Source organism: Macrobrachium rosenbergii, chromosome 9 (genome assembly GCF_040412425.1).
Source record: "Macrobrachium rosenbergii isolate ZJJX-2024 chromosome 9, ASM4041242v1, whole genome shotgun sequence".
Taxonomy (NCBI): Eukaryota; Metazoa; Arthropoda; class Malacostraca; order Decapoda; family Palaemonidae; genus Macrobrachium; species Macrobrachium rosenbergii.
This window is the reverse complement of record NC_089749.1, coordinates 50,008,052-50,026,920: the sequence shown is the minus strand read 5'-3', so window position 1 is coordinate 50,026,920 and position 18,869 is coordinate 50,008,052. Positions and strand designations below refer to the sequence as shown.

The 18,869-nt window shown below is 44.3% G+C and overlaps 1 protein-coding gene across 1 annotated transcript in view; it reads left to right on the top strand.

Moving 5' to 3' along the window:
• The window catches only part of LOC136841778 (uncharacterized), a 100,720-nt gene that overhangs the window by 15,879 nt on the left and 65,972 nt on the right, over window positions 1-18,869 (top strand). Inside the window, exons 7-9 of the mRNA XM_067109064.1 lie at window positions 75-191; window positions 1,365-1,748; window positions 2,710-2,826. Of these exons, the coding sequence (XP_066965165.1) occupies window positions 75-191; window positions 1,365-1,748; window positions 2,710-2,826 (618 nt within the window). The remainder of the gene's footprint in view (window positions 1-74; window positions 192-1,364; window positions 1,749-2,709; window positions 2,827-18,869) is intronic.

The following is an 18,869-nucleotide window of genomic DNA, read 5'->3' as shown; positions in this document are numbered from 1 at the left end:
ATTATGTACTGTATATTTGTTTTTTTTACCAATATCAAAAATCGTATTAGCCATATGCTTATCCCTTTCTCTAGGTTGCTTTTACAATGGCGACTGGTATCATCATGGCCATCCAATGTACATGAACAACTGCAAAGCACAAGTGTGTTCAGAGGGTAGTTGGGTGGAGGTTGATCACTGGGACCCATATTGTAAGTAATTGCTCAACAAAACTTTATTTAAAAAATTGAAGGCAGAAGTCATGAATTAATACTGAAGTATTGTGCATCATTTTAAGGAATGGAAAACAATAAATGTATGAAGTAGAAATTATAGTTCTGCACAATGTTTACAACTGCTCCAGTAAGTTTAGCAACTGTTTTGGAAGACTGAACTTGAAAAGAAGAAACTGTAAAGGCATAAGTAATACAACAAGCTGATGCTAAAAGTAATATTTGATGCTTAGGAACACTGGCACCTTGCAATGATAGTAGACCAGATAGAGCTTTATGGTTAGAGTCTAATTGAAGTATTTGTAAACTAGAAAGTTACAAGAATATGATTTAGGCAATAAAGGAAAGTAATATTTTAAGTATACTGTTTGTTGTGGACAAAATGTGAATTAGTTTCTTTTGAGTGTTACATCTTGTTACCAGAGCTCCTCCTGAATGTTTGCCAGTAGTGTTTTAATGCAAAGCAATTCATCTCAGAATTGCTGTGTAAAGTACCTTATCAGTTTAAGTATTTCACAACCTTTTATTTGAAATACATATTGGAAAGAAAATTTTTACTTACATACTATCCTCCCAGATAAAAGTTTTATTTATTTTTTTAGAGAGAGACGTAATTAAAAAGGACATTTGCATTCATGAAAAAACATATCTTACGAGCTATCTTAATACATTGAAGGGAGAGAAAAGTTAACATATTTAAAAAAAGGAAAATCTTCTTCTGTAGAAAGGGAGACTTCCATAGAAAACAGAACATCAGTTACCATAAATATTCAATTATTAATGATGTTTCTTGATAAATTAACAGGTTTACATAGCTCTGGACTTCTGATTGATGTTCTGAGGTCTTCTTTAAAGCATGTGATATGCATACATATGTGACATGATAGTAATAGATATTCTCATTTTTGATACACCTAACTCTGTTCATCAGGAAATAAGGTTTTCAACACTTTGTCGAGTGCTGCATACAATACTCTTTGTTCATCTCAGTAAAAGTTGATATACTTGATTTAGTTTATTATGCTAGATGATATTAGAATGTAAAGCATGTTGTCAAAATATTAAATATAACACTGTTTTCCTAATAGATATCATTGAACATGAACATTAATAAACTTAATAATTTCTTGTATTCCTTTTTCTAATTAATAGGTTGTTCTAACATATACTATGAATTGCAATACGGCACAATCAGCACACTTGGTGGGGACACCTACACAGAGACCACATCTGGAGAGAATATAACGACCAAGCCACAGGAGATGAATTCTTTCTCAAGCACATCGTCTACAGGAGGCATGCCACTGCCAAGAAGCAGACGTGGGATATATTGGGAAAATATATATAATTATAAATTCCCTTGGTGGTATGATAATAACGGCAATACAAGCTGGTATGAAGAATACTCTGAAAACCAAAATGAATTAAAGAAAGATAACCTTGCTTTGAATGGTATCGCTTACACGGGCAGCTGTGAAAAATTAGTTTGCATTGGTAGAGACTACATCAACAGGACAGGAGAAATTCACCCAAAGTGTGAGTATTTCAACTTGAACTCAGTAAATTGGTCATTGTAAACATGATATAAATTTATCATTGTACAGTATACGTATGTAGATGACTGTAATTTTATGCGTTATATATATAGCTTCATACAGATATCCTTAAAATAATTCTTAAATAATGGATCACTTATTACCAGTCTCGGCATAACAAGGATCACTTATTACCAGTCTCGGCATAACAAACAAAGTTGGGTACTGGGCAAACTTGTATATTTTGAAGCACTGTACTGTATTCATCTAAGCTTAAAGCCAGAAGCACTTTTAACTCAGAATAATTAAATCAAGGCAAGCATGGGTGATACATATGAGTGTGATGCAAAACGTGAGACTTTCATATCCTTTGAATTAATTCTGCACTAAAGTTTCCATAGAACCATGTACTGTACTGCTTTTCCAGATACAGTTTTTTAATAAACTTGCGACCTAAAATCGTCCTTCCTTGCCTAAACCCCCACTGTACTTCACCTATCAGTTCTTCATTCATCTGTGTCACATTTTCAATCAGAAACCATACCATGCTCATTCCCTTTTGCACTATACAGCACTAAGTAGTATAATGCCCATGTAATTATTAATCTTCTCTTCTACTTTTACAACTATTCAAAGGCAATAATTAGTACCTCTCCCACTTCTGAGCCTTTCCCTCATCCAGAAGTACACTGCACACTTTGATTGTTCACACACACTTTGATTATTCACTCATGCACACTTTCCACAGTGTACCACATTATTTGACTTGTAATTTCATGATCTCCAGATACCTTTCCATTCTTCAACCTCTTTATGACTATCCTTATTACATCAGCAACCAGATTTTCCTTAATTAAGGAATATGCATTACATGTATTGGTTTGAAGTGTTTGACATGTATTAGATTGTTACCAACATCAATACTAGTGTTGGCTGTATATTTATCTACAGTATTTTTCTAGGTTGCTTTTACAATGGCGACTGGTATCATCGTGGCTATCCAATGTACCTGAACAACTGCAATGCACAAGTGTGTTCAGATGGTAGTTGGGTGGAAATTGATCACTTAGACCCATATTGTAAGTAATTGCCAAACAAAACTTTTTTATTAATGTGGTAAGATAGCAGTCAAGAATTATTAGCATTGTGTGTCATTTTAATAAATGGAAAATAATGAATTTTTGAACTGAGAACTTGAGAATTAGAAGTTAACAAATTTCATATAAGTAACTTACCAAGTAATTACGTTGCTATTAGTTCCTACTTTTCGCGGTAGCTTGAGTTTTAAATTTCGCGATAGCACTCGTATTGTTTTGGTGTAGGTAAGTGACCCAGCCCACTTTTGGGGAAGAATAGGTCCAACTGGCTTAGGTATTCAGTTTGTTCTTGCTGCTCGTCGACTGAACATCGGTCACTGGGTAGCTTTTGTTTTGATTTGTTTTCACCAGTTAGGTACCTGTCAAACTCCCCTAAAACTGGGAGGAGGCAAACCGATCGTCCAAGGGAGGTCGGTGGGGTTTGCCCACGGGCAGTTGCCCCCTCAGTTGAGCCTGTTGCTGGTCCCAGGTATTGACAGACAGCCACTGGAAAGGCGTCTTACAGATCTCCTAAACTCAGTCCCTGTCAGACTTCCCTAAACCTGGGAGGAGGCATATTGTCGGTCCATGGGAGTCCGTATGGATTTTTGCCTCCGGATAGTTACTCCTCAGTCGATCCTGCTGTTCACAGTTTTCAATGGACAGCCATTGAAAAGGCTTACGAGTATATGTTCATGATGTATGGGCGAGGGAACCCGGTTCCGACGTGGGCAGGAGGCGCAGTCATACCATTGTAAAAGGCAGCAGCTCCCGAGCGCAATCCTCTGCTTATGTGTAAGCATTCCAGAGATCTAGGACAGATTTCTGAACCTTCTTGCAACTTCTGGGACCAGATAGATGTCCTGATGTCTCCTGAGTTGCTTGTACCACAACTCAAGTTTAAGAAGAGCACCGAACGGCCAGTATCAGCCAAGTGCCCGGTGGGGATGTGTTCAGCATCGGCTGAGCGCCAAGTGAGGGGAGGCAGTATTATGGCTGATCATGTCTGGCGCCAGGTGTTCGGCTGGCGTCAAGCAGCCAGTTGGTGATACTGCCATATGTTTTGAATGTTCGATAGCAGTTGAGCGCCCAGTGATGTATGTTGATGCAGTGGACTACGAGCGCCCGAGTGGAGGTGAGCGTGCCTTCCGAGCTGAGCTGAGCACTCCAACCACCATTTGGCACCCGAACGTCCTATGCAGGTGATTGCTCTTCTGGCACCAGGTGGTCGGCTAGCGTCAGGTGGCCAATGGCTGGTACTACAGTACGTTTTGAATGTTCAGCAGCACTCGAACGCCCAGTGACATACGTTGGTGCAGTGCATTACAAACACCCGAGTGGAGGAGAGCACGCTGTCCGAGCCAAACGCTCCGAGCTTCGCCCTACTAAATGACCTCTTACCATGAAGCGTTCTGTGCCAGATCAGACTTTAAGCGAGTGTTCTCAGGACTTACATGGTTCATCGGTTTTGGCGACTTCATCTGTGATATCTCACCAAACTCAGTTGCCACACTCATCGCCTCGTTTGGCGCCACTTCCTGACAAGTGTTCAGCATCCCATACACTACTGCTGATCGTCCAGCGCTGCCAGTTTTGACTAGAGTCAGCATTCCGGTGGTGCAAGACTCCTCTCTGGAACCGATTCATCATCATCTCAATAACATCTTGAGCCCTGTAAAGAAACCTTCGACTACAGTTCAAGAACAAAAGGACTTGGCTTCTTCGATCTCGTCCTTCGGACAAGATAGGTTTTTCGGCAACAGGGTTGGATCATTTAGTGAAAGACTTATTGAAAATCTTTGAAATATTCAGCTTCCTTGATGGGACAGTGGGTGCTTTGACAATGAAGACTGAATATTGCACAGCTCTACTGGACAGTTTTATTGCAGATTGGCTAGGAGTTTTTTTCCTGTGCGGGCAAGGCGGTTCGTTATGGATCGCAAAAATTGACTGCTTTCTTTGCATTAGGCGTATTGAAGAAGAGGGAGCTGGGGTGTTCATTGGTCACTAAAGGAGTCACTCCTCAGAAATCGTCTCTGCTCTTTGCCCTATTGGACCGAGGTAGTCTATTTCCCAAGGGTACTTTGGAGTGTGTAGCTTCGGAGCTTCAGAGACCCAGGACTTGCTAATGCAGTCCACTAAATGCCCAAAGCAGCCGATTCGGACACCTGCTGCACCTGTTAGTGTAAGGGTGGCCTCTCCTTTGCGACAGTGGCCTTTTCATGGTGGCAGAGCAGGGTATCAGTCCCCACCACGTGCCAAGCCCCGTGCGGTGCGCACAGTCATCAAGTCATCTACCAGACCCTCTCCTAGCAAGTGAGGATCCAATCCTCCATGTGCCGGTGGGAGCAAGACTTTTCCATTTTTAGGGGAAATGTAAAGTCAATCAAGAGTGCAGAACCATGGGTGATACAAGTTTTGAGAGAGGGGTACTCATCCCATTCGATGCAAAGTCCCCATTGGCATTGGCACCCATCAACTTGATAACATTCTCCGAAGGCTCACAGAGGTTTTTGGCCCTGTCAAAGGAGGTTACCTCTCTGCTCAAAAAAGGGGCCATAGAAGTTGTGAAAGACATGAACTCGAAGGGGTTTAACAACCGCCTCTTCATCGTACCCAAGTCACCGGGAGGTGGGAGACCTGTAATAGACTTAAGTGCTCTGAATCTTTTCATAAAGACCATGAAATTCAAGATGGAAACCAGTCGGTCAGTGCTGTCCCCCATTCATCAAGGGAATTGGATGGTTACAATAGACAGGGAGGACATATACTTTCACATTCCAGTCCACCGGAATCCAGAAAGTACTTGAGATTCATGTTACAGATTCATGTTACAGGACAGGATCTACCAGTTTTGAGCCCTCTGTTTCGGTCTTTCAACAACCCCACAGGTCTTCACCAGGGTTCTCGCCCTAGTAGCAAAGTGGCTACATTTGATGGGCATCAATGTATGCTTGTATCTAGATGACTGGCTCTACACTCCCCGTCAAGAAACCGTTGCACAGAGGACTTACAGAAGACTCCCTTGTCCAGCATCTGGGCCTTCTGATCAACTTATCCAAGTCACAATTAGTCCCAACTCAGTTTATCATCTATTTAGTTTTTGGGCTTTTCTGTCTCAGAGAAAAATTCTTTCCTGCCTGCAGGTGATTCAGAAATTTCTCGTTCTTCCTTCCTGCTCAGCCAAAGAGTGATTGAGCCTCTTGGACACTCCTTCATCCATAGAGAAGTTTGTGCCATTAGAGAGACGGTATTCGAGACCCTTACTGTTCTTCCTAAAGGCCAGCTGGCACAGGAAGACATCTCCGGAAGCATTTCTCTTCCCGATAACTCCCGAAATCAAGGAGGACCTTTGGGGGTGAGTGGGAAAAGAGAGATTCCTGGTAGGGAAGTCTTTATTCCCTCTGGACCCAAGCCTAACCTTGTTCTCAGACACTTCAGACCTGGGATGGGGAGCTCATTTACAGAACTTGGAAGTTGCAGGGACTTGGTCGCAAGAAGAAAGATGGCTCCACATCAGTGTAAAGGAGCTGAAAGCGATACACCCAGCTCTTCAGCATTTTGCTGTGGTGACACACAACAAAATAATTGCAGTCCACTTGGACAACATGACGGCCCTGGCCTACATAAGGAACCAAGGAGGCATGCGCACTTTCTCTCTTTGCCAGGCGGCTATAGATCCATGCTCAATTCTGTCTTTAGGCACAGAGGTTTGGATCTCGCAACAAGTCAGGATCTTAATAACTTGATTAAATCTTTTGATACTTCAAGGGGACACAGACCGCCTTCTATTCCTTGGAACTAGACACCATGCTTCGTTGGCTCTTGGGGCCTCCCTTTGAGCCTATTCATACATCTTCCTTAAGAGACTTACTGTAATGAGGAAGACTCTTTCTGGGCTCGACCTGTGTCACCCAGTGAAATGGTTCCAATAGCACACATTTCTAGGTATAAATATTGCTAAATATACCAGAGAAAAAGCTATCCATAATGCCAGGGTTACTACCCCTGGATCGATCACCACAATGGTGTCGGTATGCACTAAGGGGTAAGTGGTAGCCACTATCACAGGTGCTCTGCCCAACAGATCTCTCCGTTCTCAAAGTCCCCAACATGAGAGAGCCGTTCTACTTACTACCATCCGCTCGCTGCCACCTACCACTCATGCCCACCATCTTCATTCCAAAATTTAGCACAACACGTGAACATCGTGTCCTTTTTTCTTTACGTGATTTCGATCCAATTACGGCTTTAATCATGTCATCCCGTGAGGATTTCACACCATCTAAGTTGAGTACTATATCTGGTTGTTTTTTTAAACGTGAGAGGCACAGTATTTATGAACTGTACGTAATATATGTTTACCAGGTGCACAGCCGAACGTAGGCTATGCTTGCCTCTGTTGCGTTTTCGACCTTCAGTCTCCGCATTTTTAGTTAGCAGAACGAAATTCTGCTCGTTATTATCCATTACTCCATTTCGGTTTTTGGAGCATATTTTGGAGAAATTACCATGTCGCTGGTGAAGAGGCAAGGGAACCTTTGTATCATGGCTTGAGCTAGGCTCAACTATTTCTGATCATAGAATTTGAGTCTTTTTATTAGTTTCCTTTCCTCCACCAGCGAGTTGGTGTCTTCTCAATGGTGTTATTATTATTATCATGATTATAGCTGATGTGTATAAGGATGGATGGCAAGTCCATACCTGGATTAGTTTATGCATGTGATTCGGCGTCAGAGGTAGGCCATCTTGGTACCTAAAGTTACCTACGAATAATTTTCGGGTTCCTTCTCTGCCACCGAATCATTTATGTTTATATATATATAATCTTTAGGCTAACCCACATCATGGGTGGTTAACATTATCTTATATTAATTTGTTCTGGTAACAAGGTTGGTTTTAAATTCTATTAATATGGTAGTTACTAGCCTAGCCTACCTGACCAGGCCGTGATACGGTTTTGGAGGGTTAGGCTAGGCATGACATGCGCTCTTACACGATGCTCAGGCTACCTAGCTCACCTGACCAGGCCGTTTTATGGTTTTGGAGGGTGAAGTTAGGCTAGTGAGAGAGTTCCTCATTCACACTTAGCCCACCTGACCAGACCATTAGGTTTTGGAGGGTGAGGTTAGGCTAGTGAGAGAGTTCCTCATTCACACTTAGCCCACCTGGCCAGGCCGTTAGGTTTTGGAGGGTGAGGTTAGAATAGTGAGAGTGCTCCTCAATTCATACTTTGCCACCTGACCAGGCCGATTCGGTTTTGGAGGGTGAGGCTAGATTAGTACAAAGGTTCTTCTCTCCCCACACCTGCAGCGCTCAATCCTAGCCTTCCTGACCAGGCCAAAAAGTTTTGGTTTTGGAAGGTAGGCTAGGAACAGGAGGTTTATCCTCCGGCTTTTTCATGTATTTAGCCTAGTCCTTCTTTACCTGAACGATTAGATTCTGGCGACGTTGCCTGTGCGACATCCTCGTAAGAGGAGCGATCGCTTGCGCCGCACCTCTGTATAGGAGGTTGTATTCGCTTCGGAGGGTGCATCCACCTGACCGGTCGCCATTCCGCCGGGTTTCCGCCACTCACCTACCTTTCCCTTTCCGGGCCAGACTAGTTCAGGCGGTGTCTCATTAGCTCGCTACTAATTACTTTTAGTAGTTAGTAGCTGGAGCGTTGGACACTGTCCCGTGAAAGCAATAAGAGTTACGATATGATAGAATTAGTTGTTTTTAAAAGTACTTTGTGTTTACCGCCTGCTTGAGGCGGCGGAGTCTCCGCCGGACTAGTCGGATCTCTTGTTTGTTATTGTCCATTTAACCACTCCGGGGGTATGGTTTCCGGCATATTTTACGGTTTCCATTATTTGGTTACTGCCCTGGGTGATTTGAGAGATGCGCTATATGCGAACACTCTATTTCGCTCATTTTACGCCAATTCCATATTATGTGACACAATGAGATTTCAGTGACAAGTCACAGCGGAGTAACATAGAGTGCTTGCTTATATCATAAATATTAGTTAACCATTCCGTAGCATAAATCTATGTTAAGATAGACTTTTGCTGCTGGACTTAGTTCCAGCGGGTCTTGCCTTGATGATACTTATGTACCATCATTCCACTTACAGATGGTACGCTGTCAGGAGCCAGGGTGCACGGCCATCCTCCAACAACCCTGCGGACACGAGGTGTGCCGCTCGCACTCCAGCTGCGCGGTGCAAGTTGGAGACCTGGTTGTTTGGCACCCGGATGGCTGTGAGATTTGTTACGCTCTTTACGAGCTGGTAACAGATGAGTCGGTAAGTGACAAGAGACTGCTAACCTTTAGTCCCTTTTGATTTTAATGGCTCAATATAGATATATGCGGGAAGAAATTGGAGAATATTTTTAGCAAGTCTTATCTTCTCTTCCAGTCTAACCAAGCAATCCGAGCCTCTTTGCTGTCGACCCTGAAGACCTGGGTCGGTGGATTTGGAAGAAATGTTGCGTCTGGCCGCCCCTATGTACTGTCGGAGGAGATTTGCAATCTCCTTTATCCGAATGCTCGGATCTCCGCGGCAGTACCGGGACGGGCCGCCCCACTCATTGCGAGGATCAGGGAAGAGATGCAGCCCCCAAGACGAAAATCTGTGCGAAGAGGTGGCGGAAGAAGTAGCGGCCATCAACATCCACATCGAACCGATGAGCGTAGATGATCTACCATCAGGTAGAAGGTAGGGTGGTAAGTGAGGCAGGTGAAAGTAGCAGAAATAGATCACTTTTAGTTAGTTCACCATCTTCGTTCTCTTCTTTTCTGGGATTTTCCAAGTCAGCTAACCTTGGGGACAGATCTCGGTCTGTTATCCCCAAGGTGAAATCTCTGAAGAAGGACTTACCTAAGTCTTCTAGACCTCAAAGGTCTAATCCGCCAGCTCCCTCTAGGTCGTCACTGGCTCCCAAACCAGTGACGTCCTTAAGTAGGGCTACTCCCCCGTCTAAGGGGTCGAGGACCAGAGTTTCGAAGGCTAAGCCCCCACAGCCTAGCTTCGACTCTGAGGCTTTCGTCAATCTGCTGATGAAGAGGATCGACTCTCAGGTTGAAGCTCGGCTACAAGATCTCTCATCTCAGCTTGTCACAAGCTTAGAGACCTCCGGACAGTCAGTGCTGTCATTGGCACAGACGATGCAGGCCCAGGAAAGCTTGCTCTCCGGATTCATCCAATCCGGAGCAGTACAGCAGTCACATGTTGTCCCGGATGCCTCCAGACTGCCCCCCTTTGATAAGGGGAACCCGTGGCGGCTGGCCCTGCACGTCCTCCTGCATGATGGCACACTGACCATAGAGGGATTGGGCACTCGTCATCTGGAAGAACTAGAGTTCTTTCTGGCCAACCTAGTGCCTCCCTATCCAGGCTTTGCCAGGTTAACTGAGGAAGCCTGGATTAGATCCAATAAGGTCCCTAAGGAAACGGTCATCTTTCCTAGGGACCAAGCTCAATCCACCCTGATGCGCGCTCTCACTGACTGGGAGTGCGAGAACACGAAACTTACTCCCTTTAGAGGAAGTTTCACGATGTTCTCTGTAGGTGACTCTATCCCGACCCCCTGCACTACTAAGATTGCAGAGCTGACCCTCCAGGCTGGGATAGATGGCTAACCCATACCTCAACTCCGGGAGACAGATCCTACTTCCCTTCTCTTCCCCGGAGATTCGGAATGTTGGTTGGGAGCTCCGGCAACGTTCACGGTGGGGAAACTCGATCCCAAGTGTGCCTCCACCCTGTTCAGCGAGCAACTTCCCAGGATTCCGGATGCTCTGCTGAAGACGGAGTATGAGGCTAGATGCAGGTTGAGTCGCTCCCTTCATTCCGTCACCATCTCAGAGGTAACTGCATTAGTCTATACTGACGAACCTCTGTTTCAGGTCCTCACAAAGTCATTATTGGCATCCTTCCAATCGGACCTTTATGACTTTGTGGTTGCGAGGCAGAACTGCCGAAAGCACATCTTTGCTGACGCCACCATCAGGCATGAGCCCAATAGACTCATGAAGAGCTCTATCTGGGGACCCAACCTCTTCCCAGAGGATGAGGCCAATAACGTCCTGGCAGAGGCAACCAGAGCGAACCAGAGTCTTCGCTCTCGCTGGGGTCTTCCTTTCAAAAGGAAGTCCTCTGAGACCTCCGGACCTCAACCTAAGGAAAGGAAGAGGTTCAGGAGATTCCAGAGCTATCAGAAGCCTCAGGATCAGACTGTGCTTCAGGCGATACCGGTCTCACAGATCGGACAGCCTTCCACATCCAAGGCACAGCCTCAGCAGCAGTACGTACTAATGCAGCCGGCTCAGCAAGCTTCGGCTCCGCCAGCCTTCGTGACGTCCCCAGCTTTCAACGCCTCGTTTGAAAACCAAGGGGCATTTCGGGGATACAATAGGCATGCGAGGGGTAGCAGAGCCAGAGCCGCCTACAGAGGTAGAGCAGCGTCCAGACCTCTCTCGCGTGGAAGAGGAGCCCGAGGAGGCAGAGGAAGTAAGACCTCTTCCAATCAATGAGCCTCCTCAGGTAGGCGGGAGATTGTATCTCTTCCGGGACCATTGGACCTTCAGTTCATGGGCCCACAGCATAATTTCAAAAGGTCTGGGATGGAGCTGGAGCAGAGGGCCTCCTCCGCCAGTCAGATTCCATCAACCTCCATCCAAAGACTTACTGGACTATGCAAAAGACCTTCTGCAAAAGAAGGCAATAAAGAAAGTCAGACACTTGAAATTTCAAGGCCGTCTGTTCAGTGTCCCAAACAAAGATTCAGACAAGCAAAGAGCAATTCTAGACTAGTCTCGTCTCAACTTATACATTCAATGCGACAAGTTTCGCATGCTTACAATCTCGCAGGTACGGGACCCTACTTCCCCGTGGGGCCGTCACCACCTCTATAGATCTTTCAGACACATATTATCACGTCCCGATTGCGAGAAATTTCTCTCCTTACCTAGGGTTCAGACTAGGAAAACAAGCATACTCATTCAGAGTCATGCCATTCAGGCTCAACATAGCGCCCAGAATATTTACCAAACTGGTAGAGACAGTAGTTCAAGAACTACGGGCTCAAGGGATTATGCTGGCCGCATACCTGGATGATTGGATAATATGGGCATCCAACGCCAAGGAATGTCGAAAAGCAACAGTCACAGTAATCAACTTCCTGGAATACTTGGGATTCCAAATAAACAGGAAGAAATCCCGTCTAGTTCTGGCTGCTCAATTTCAGTGGTTGGGAATCCAGTGGGACCTAAACACACAAACTGTCACTTCCACCAGCCAAAAGGAGGGAAATAGCCAAAGCTACCAGGCAGTTCCTCAAGAACAAAAGAGCCTCTCGTCGTACACAGGAAAGAGTTCTAGGCTCTCTTCAGTTCGCTTCAGTAACAGACTTGCTACTAAAAGCCAGACTGAAGGATATAAACAGGGTATGGCAGAAACGAGCCAACAGCAGAAACAGAGACAAGGTGTCTCTAATTCTGCTGGTATTGAGGAAGAGGCTTCGACCATGGTTGACAGTCAAGAGTTTGGCAAGGTCAGTGCCTCTTCAATTTCCTCCTCCATCGCTAGTGATCCATACGGATGCTTCCCTAAGCGGATGGGGAGGATACTCCCAACACAAGAAAATTCAAGGAACATGGTCGACAGTATTCCGCCAGTTCCATATCAACATTCTAGAGGCAATGGCAGTTTTTCTAACATTAAAGAAACTACGTCCAGCCAGACAGATTCACATCAGACTGGTGCTGGATAGTGCAGTAGTTGTACATTGCCTAAACAGAGGGGGCTCCAAGTCAAGCCATATCAATCAGGTAATGATTGCAATTTTCTCTCTGGCAAGGAAACATCTTTGGCACCTGTCAGCTACCCACCTGGCAGGTGTTCGAAATGTCATTGCAGATTCACTATCCAGGACAACTCCACTGGAGTCGGAATGGTCCTTGGACAAGACATCGTTCGATTGGATTTGTCTTCAGGTACCGGGTCTCCAGATAGACCTGTTTGCCACAGAGAGCAACCACAAGCTTCCGTGTTACGTTGCTCCCAATCTAGACCCTCTAGCTCATTCCACAGATGCGATGTCAATCGATTGGAACAGATGGCAAAGGATCTATCTGTTTCCACCAATAAACCTATTGATGAAAGTTTTACACAAACTCAGATCATTCAAAGGTCAAGTAGCACTTGTGGCACCCAACTGGCCGAAGAGCAATTGGTTTCCTCTTCTACTGGAGTTGAAGCTCTGTGGCGGAATTCAAAACCACAAAAAACAGTACACAACACTCACCCTGATCCTCAGTTGCTGGAAGATGGAGTAAGGCGTCCACGGTCGCCAACACAGCACACAAAACCACACAAACAAAACAAGGAAACATAAAAAAGAAGATAGAACTATATACACAACAAGAACAGCACACTAACAAGAAAAACCAACAACTCTCAAAAAGCACACAAAAAAACTGTCCAAGACCAAACAACTGACCGGCACTAGCTCTGACTCAAGACTCACTCAAAAACTGAAAAATCCTTCACATATTCCACAGACAGACAGCGCCGTAAACAAACTAACGACCTCATCCCTCTTCCAACAACCGAAGCACTCACTAACGACAATTACACTCTCTCTCTCTCTCTCTCTCTCTCTCTCTCTCTCTCTCTCTCTCTCTCTCTCTCTCTCTCTCTCTCACACACAGAACATTGGGAAATGCTAATTAAAAAACTCACTCATCCCTCTATAATTCTCCCCCCTTTTAGCATTTCTCAACCAACACTTTTCACACTGCATTCAAATTGCCTTACGCAACACCCACGGATGCTTACTAGCAGGTCTTCTAGAACGCGTTCGTGAGCAGGCAATCATTCTCTCAGACTCGCTCTCTTTCAGCAACATTCAGATTTACATTTTCTCCTCCATTCTCTCTCAGATTCACGCTATCTTCTTCATTATTACCACTCTCAATTTCATCCACAATCTCATCTATACCCTCTAACTCGTTCCCAAATACCTCCCCAATTCTTCAACTAACCCATCCCATTCGCTCATTGACCTTTCCAATTCTTGCAACGATTCATTCATGCTTTCGATCACTCGTATATTACTGCTACGCTCTCTTACTCTTACACTTTCGCTTATCTCCAACCATTCACTCACCCCTACACGTTCAGTCAACTCAGTTACATCAAACCCGCATATGCTATACGTTCTATTCATACCATCCCATTCATCCGTATTACACGCTTTATCACTCATTTTCACTTTGGCACTCACACCCCTATCACACAACTTACGATCACTCCGTTCACTTACGTTCTTCCCTTTCTTACGTTTCCTACCATACTCTATCAAAACAAATTGCTGATCCTCATGCAACAACCCCTCACGTACATGCATCACACGCACCGCTAGCATCCTGGAGGATCCACCCATTTGAACCCCCTTCACACTCAGTTTCCCGAATTCGCTGTCACAGTCACCCTCTTTCGTCTACATACACTTGATACATGGCCTTCCATTCCACATTCGACACACTTCGCTCTCGGTTCTGAACACATTCTCGCATAATGCCCATTCTTACCACAGTTGCCACATATTACATTCACTGGGTACCCCTACAACCATTAGCAATATGACCCACCTGTCCGCACCTGTAGCATTTAACCCCTATCTTTCGTACACTCACTTACCAAATGTCCCGATTGCCCACACCAAACACGCTCCTAAAGCCCACCTACACTCATTCTTTGTATGTCCTTCCTTTCCACATCTAAAACACTTCGCTCGACTTCCACTCACTGACCCTCCCCTTTGTACACTACTATCCCTAACCAGTCCAACCCGTTGTTCCCTTACAAACCCACCATTCATCCTCACTGGCACCTCCACATTACTTGCTCTTACACTCCTATCTATTACACTATCGGCCATTCTCATTGGGCCCCTCAACACTGCATCCCTAAAGTTTCCAAACTCTGGCACAATCTCATCTACCCCAGCCCTTACACTCACACTTGGGCTCGCTTTTATAACCCTGTCAAGCTCATAATCTTCTACAATTTCCAAAATTTCTCCCCAAGTCAACCTTTCATTCGTCCATCTTTTCTTCTCCTTCCGCTTCAAGTTCACAAATTCTCTCACTCCATCTGGCACTGTCTCTAACAACTTTCGTACTAACTCCTTACATTCATCTATCCCATCATCCCCAAACTTCTTCCTCGCCAACGTCTCCAGCCTACAAGCATACAGTGACAAGGTTTCCCCAGCTTTCATTCTTGCCTCATCAAATCCATTCTTCCTCTTATACTTAACACTCGCTTTCATACGCCTCGCTTGCTCAACTAGTCTAACTTTCACCTTGTCATACTCAACATCTCCCACACTCATAATAACCCTATACATATCAAGCAAAACCCAGTCAAATATTCTCCTAATTCTCGTGCCCACACTCTCTTACTCTCCCCATACTTATCCTGACAAAACCTTTCATACTCCCTAAAGAAATCATGCACATCCCTACTTCCATACTCATTATACCTTTCACACCGGGGTACCTCCCTCACATACATAGCCTTTCTCACTTCTTTCTCACTTTCACTCTCACTTTCGCTACTTTCACTCTTTCCTTTCATACCCTCTTCCGAATACAAAGAGTCCACTTCCGCACTTACATTCATCTTACTCATTACACTCTTCTTCCCCTTCTTTTTATCCACTTTTATCCATTCACCTCCATCCACCTCACTATCAGTACTATTTTTACCCTCTCCCTTCTTTCCTGCCTTTCCCACTTCCTTACCCTTCTTACCAGTTTCCTTTCCTTTTCCCTTCTTCCCTTTTTCTTCCCCTGACTTATCCTTACTTTCCCTCTGTTCCTTCCCTTGCTTTCCATTCCCCTTTTTCTTACCCTGCCTCTCATTCTTTCATTTCTTACTTCCTATTTCTACATCACTTTCATCACTCATGCTTCCATTCACTTCTTCCTCCTTTTCTTTCTCTCTTGCCCCTTCACACGTTCCAGAGAACCTGCCTCCAACAGCCCCTTCTCCAAAAACACCCTTGAACATACCTTTCACCATTTCTTCCACACCTTTCATCATTCCCTCCAACTTTTATCCATCCTCTCTTCTGACTCTTTCATCTCCCCTTTCATTTCTTCTTTTGCACTCCTGCAACTGACTCCTCAACTCCTCATTCTCACTCCTCAGCCTCCCATTCTCCTCCTCCAGCCTACCCTGGAGTTCCCTAGCCACCGGGAGTTCCTCTCTCAGTTTCTCTATCTCACTCATCCTGACCTCTTACTCTCACTCTACCCACCACAAACAATCCTAACAGCAATTATACAACAGCCCCACGTTGGGCGCCAAATATAATGTGGCGGAATTCAAAACCACAAAAAACAGTACACAACACTCACCCTGATCCTCGGTTGCTGGAAGATGGAGTAAGGCGTCCACGGTCGCCAACACAGCACACAAAACCACACAAACAAAACAAGGAAACATAAAAAAAGAAGATAGAACTATATACACAACAAGAACAGCACACTAACAAGAAAAACCAACTCTCAAAAAGCACACAAAAAAACTGTCCAAGACCAAATGACTGACCGGCACTAGCTCTGACTCAAGACTCACTCAAAAACCGAAAAATCCTTCACATATTCCACAGACAGACAGTGCCGTAAACAAACTAACGACCTCATCCCTCTTCCAACAATCGAAGCACTCACTAACGACAAGTACACACACTCTCTCTCTCTCTCTCTCTCTCTCTCTCTCTCTCTCTCTCTCTCTCTCTCTCTCTCTCTCTCTCTCTCTCTCACAGAACGTTGGGAAATGCTAATTAAAAAACTCACTCATCCCTCTATAGCTCTGGCACAAACAGATCCCCAATCCAAGATTGACACAAGTAGTGCAAACTCGGACTGTGTCAGCTTCCTCAAGAATTCTGAGTGCCCTAGCTTTATGGACTTCATGAAGTTTGCAGCTCAGAAAGACGCTAACATTGACCCTCTTAATACACTGTTCATAGAATCAGATAAGAGGGAATCTACACTTAGACAATATGACTCAGCAGTTAAAAAGTTAGCATTATTTCTAAGGAATCTGAAGCTCAGAAAATGACCACGAATCTAGCAATCTCTTTCTTCAGATCATTATTTGAGAAAGGACTGGCCACTAGTACTATTACTACAACAAAATCTGCTTTAAGAAAAATATTTTTACATGTCTTTAATATTAACCTTACAGACTCATATTTTTCGTCAATTCCTAAAGCATGTGCTCGTCTTAGACCAGCAATCCGTCCACACACGGTTTCCTGGTTCTTAAATGACGTACTTAAATTAGCATCAGACACTGATAACGAATTATGTACATACCCGAGTCTGTCAAGGAAGACGTTATTTCTAGTAAGTCTAGCCTCAGGGGCTAGAATTTCTGAACTATCTGCTCTTTCTAGAGAACCGAATCATGTTGAGTTCCTCCCGTCAGGAGAAGTTCTGTTGTCTCCGGATCTCAGATTTCTAGCAAAGAATGAGGATCTGCAAAATAGATGGTCTCCTTGGAAGATTATTCCCCTTCCACAGGATCTATCTTTATGTCCAGTTAACACTTTAAAAGCTTATTTAAATAGAACTTCTAAAAGAACTTCAGACCCTCTTTTTGTTATGGAAAATGGAGGTACCATTTCCCTAAAGGCCATCAGGCAACAAATTCTTTATTTTATTAAACAGGCTAACCCGGATTCAGTACCTCGGGTACATGATATTCGGGCGGTAGCCACCTCAGCTAATTATTTTCACAATATGAATTTTGATGACCTTAAAAAGTATACGGGCTGGAAATCACCAACAGTATTTAAACGCCACTACCTTAAGTCCCTAGAGGCTCTTAAATATTCCACTGTAGCTGCAGGAAGTATTGTTCCTCCTGGTCCAGCTCAAGACTAGTTTATATAACTCTTGTTTATCCATATTGTAATGTAATTCTTGATTAAATTACCTATTGGTATATTCTCTCGCCTACCTGCCTCGCTTGCTTACCCTGCTTTCTAGCCTTTTAGGTCAGGTCTGCTTCACAGCCTGACTCCTGCCTGTAACATGGATATCCTGTTTTTAAGACATAATCTGTTTAGCATTAAGTATCTTCGTGTTGGTCATTTGGTACTTCTAGACTATGTGCCTTATAGTTTTTAATTATATTTTGAACTTTATCATTTGGGGTATTAAAAACACAGTATTGTTCTAAGTTTTATTTAGCTCCATTAAGGTAATCTTTAGATGGTACCACCAAGCTATTGTATGGCTGATTCTCTGTTACTATTTCACTGGGTGACACAGGTCGAGCCCAGAAAAGGGATTTTGACAACGGAAAAATCTATTTCTGGGGGAAGACCTGTGTCACCCAGTGACCCATCCCTAAACTTCCTTTCCCACCCGGATAGCATACCAAGCTTGGAGGGTGCTAATTTTGGGATGAAGATGGCGGGCGTGAGTGGTAGGTGGCAGCAAGCGGATGGTAGTAGGTAGAACGGCTCTCTCATGTTGGGGGCTTTGAGAACGGAGAGATCTGTTGGGTAGAGCACCTGTGATAGTGGCTACCACTCACCCCTTAGTGCATACCGACACCTTTGTGGTGATCGATCCAGGGGTAGTAACCCTGGCATTATGGATAGCTTTTTCTCTGGTATATTTAGCAATATTTATACCTAGAAATGTGTGCTATTGGAACCATTTCACTGGGTGACACAGTCTTCCCCCAGAAATAGATTTTTCCGTTGTCAAAATCCCTTTTTTGGTTGCTCAAGTGACAGCCAAAAGAGTTAGTGGATTACAGCCTTGGACAAGCAGGTTGGCCTTTCACAAGGTGATGCAGTCTGCTTGTTTACCTTGGGTATCTTGCGAAGAATGAAACTCCAGCCAATCCTTGGCCCCAATCGTTTTCTATTAAGAACCTTACAGATATCGTAGGATCTACAGACCCGGAGAGAATTCTCTGTCCCGTCAGAGCCTTAAAATTTTACCTGGAGAAGCCCCTTTTGTAA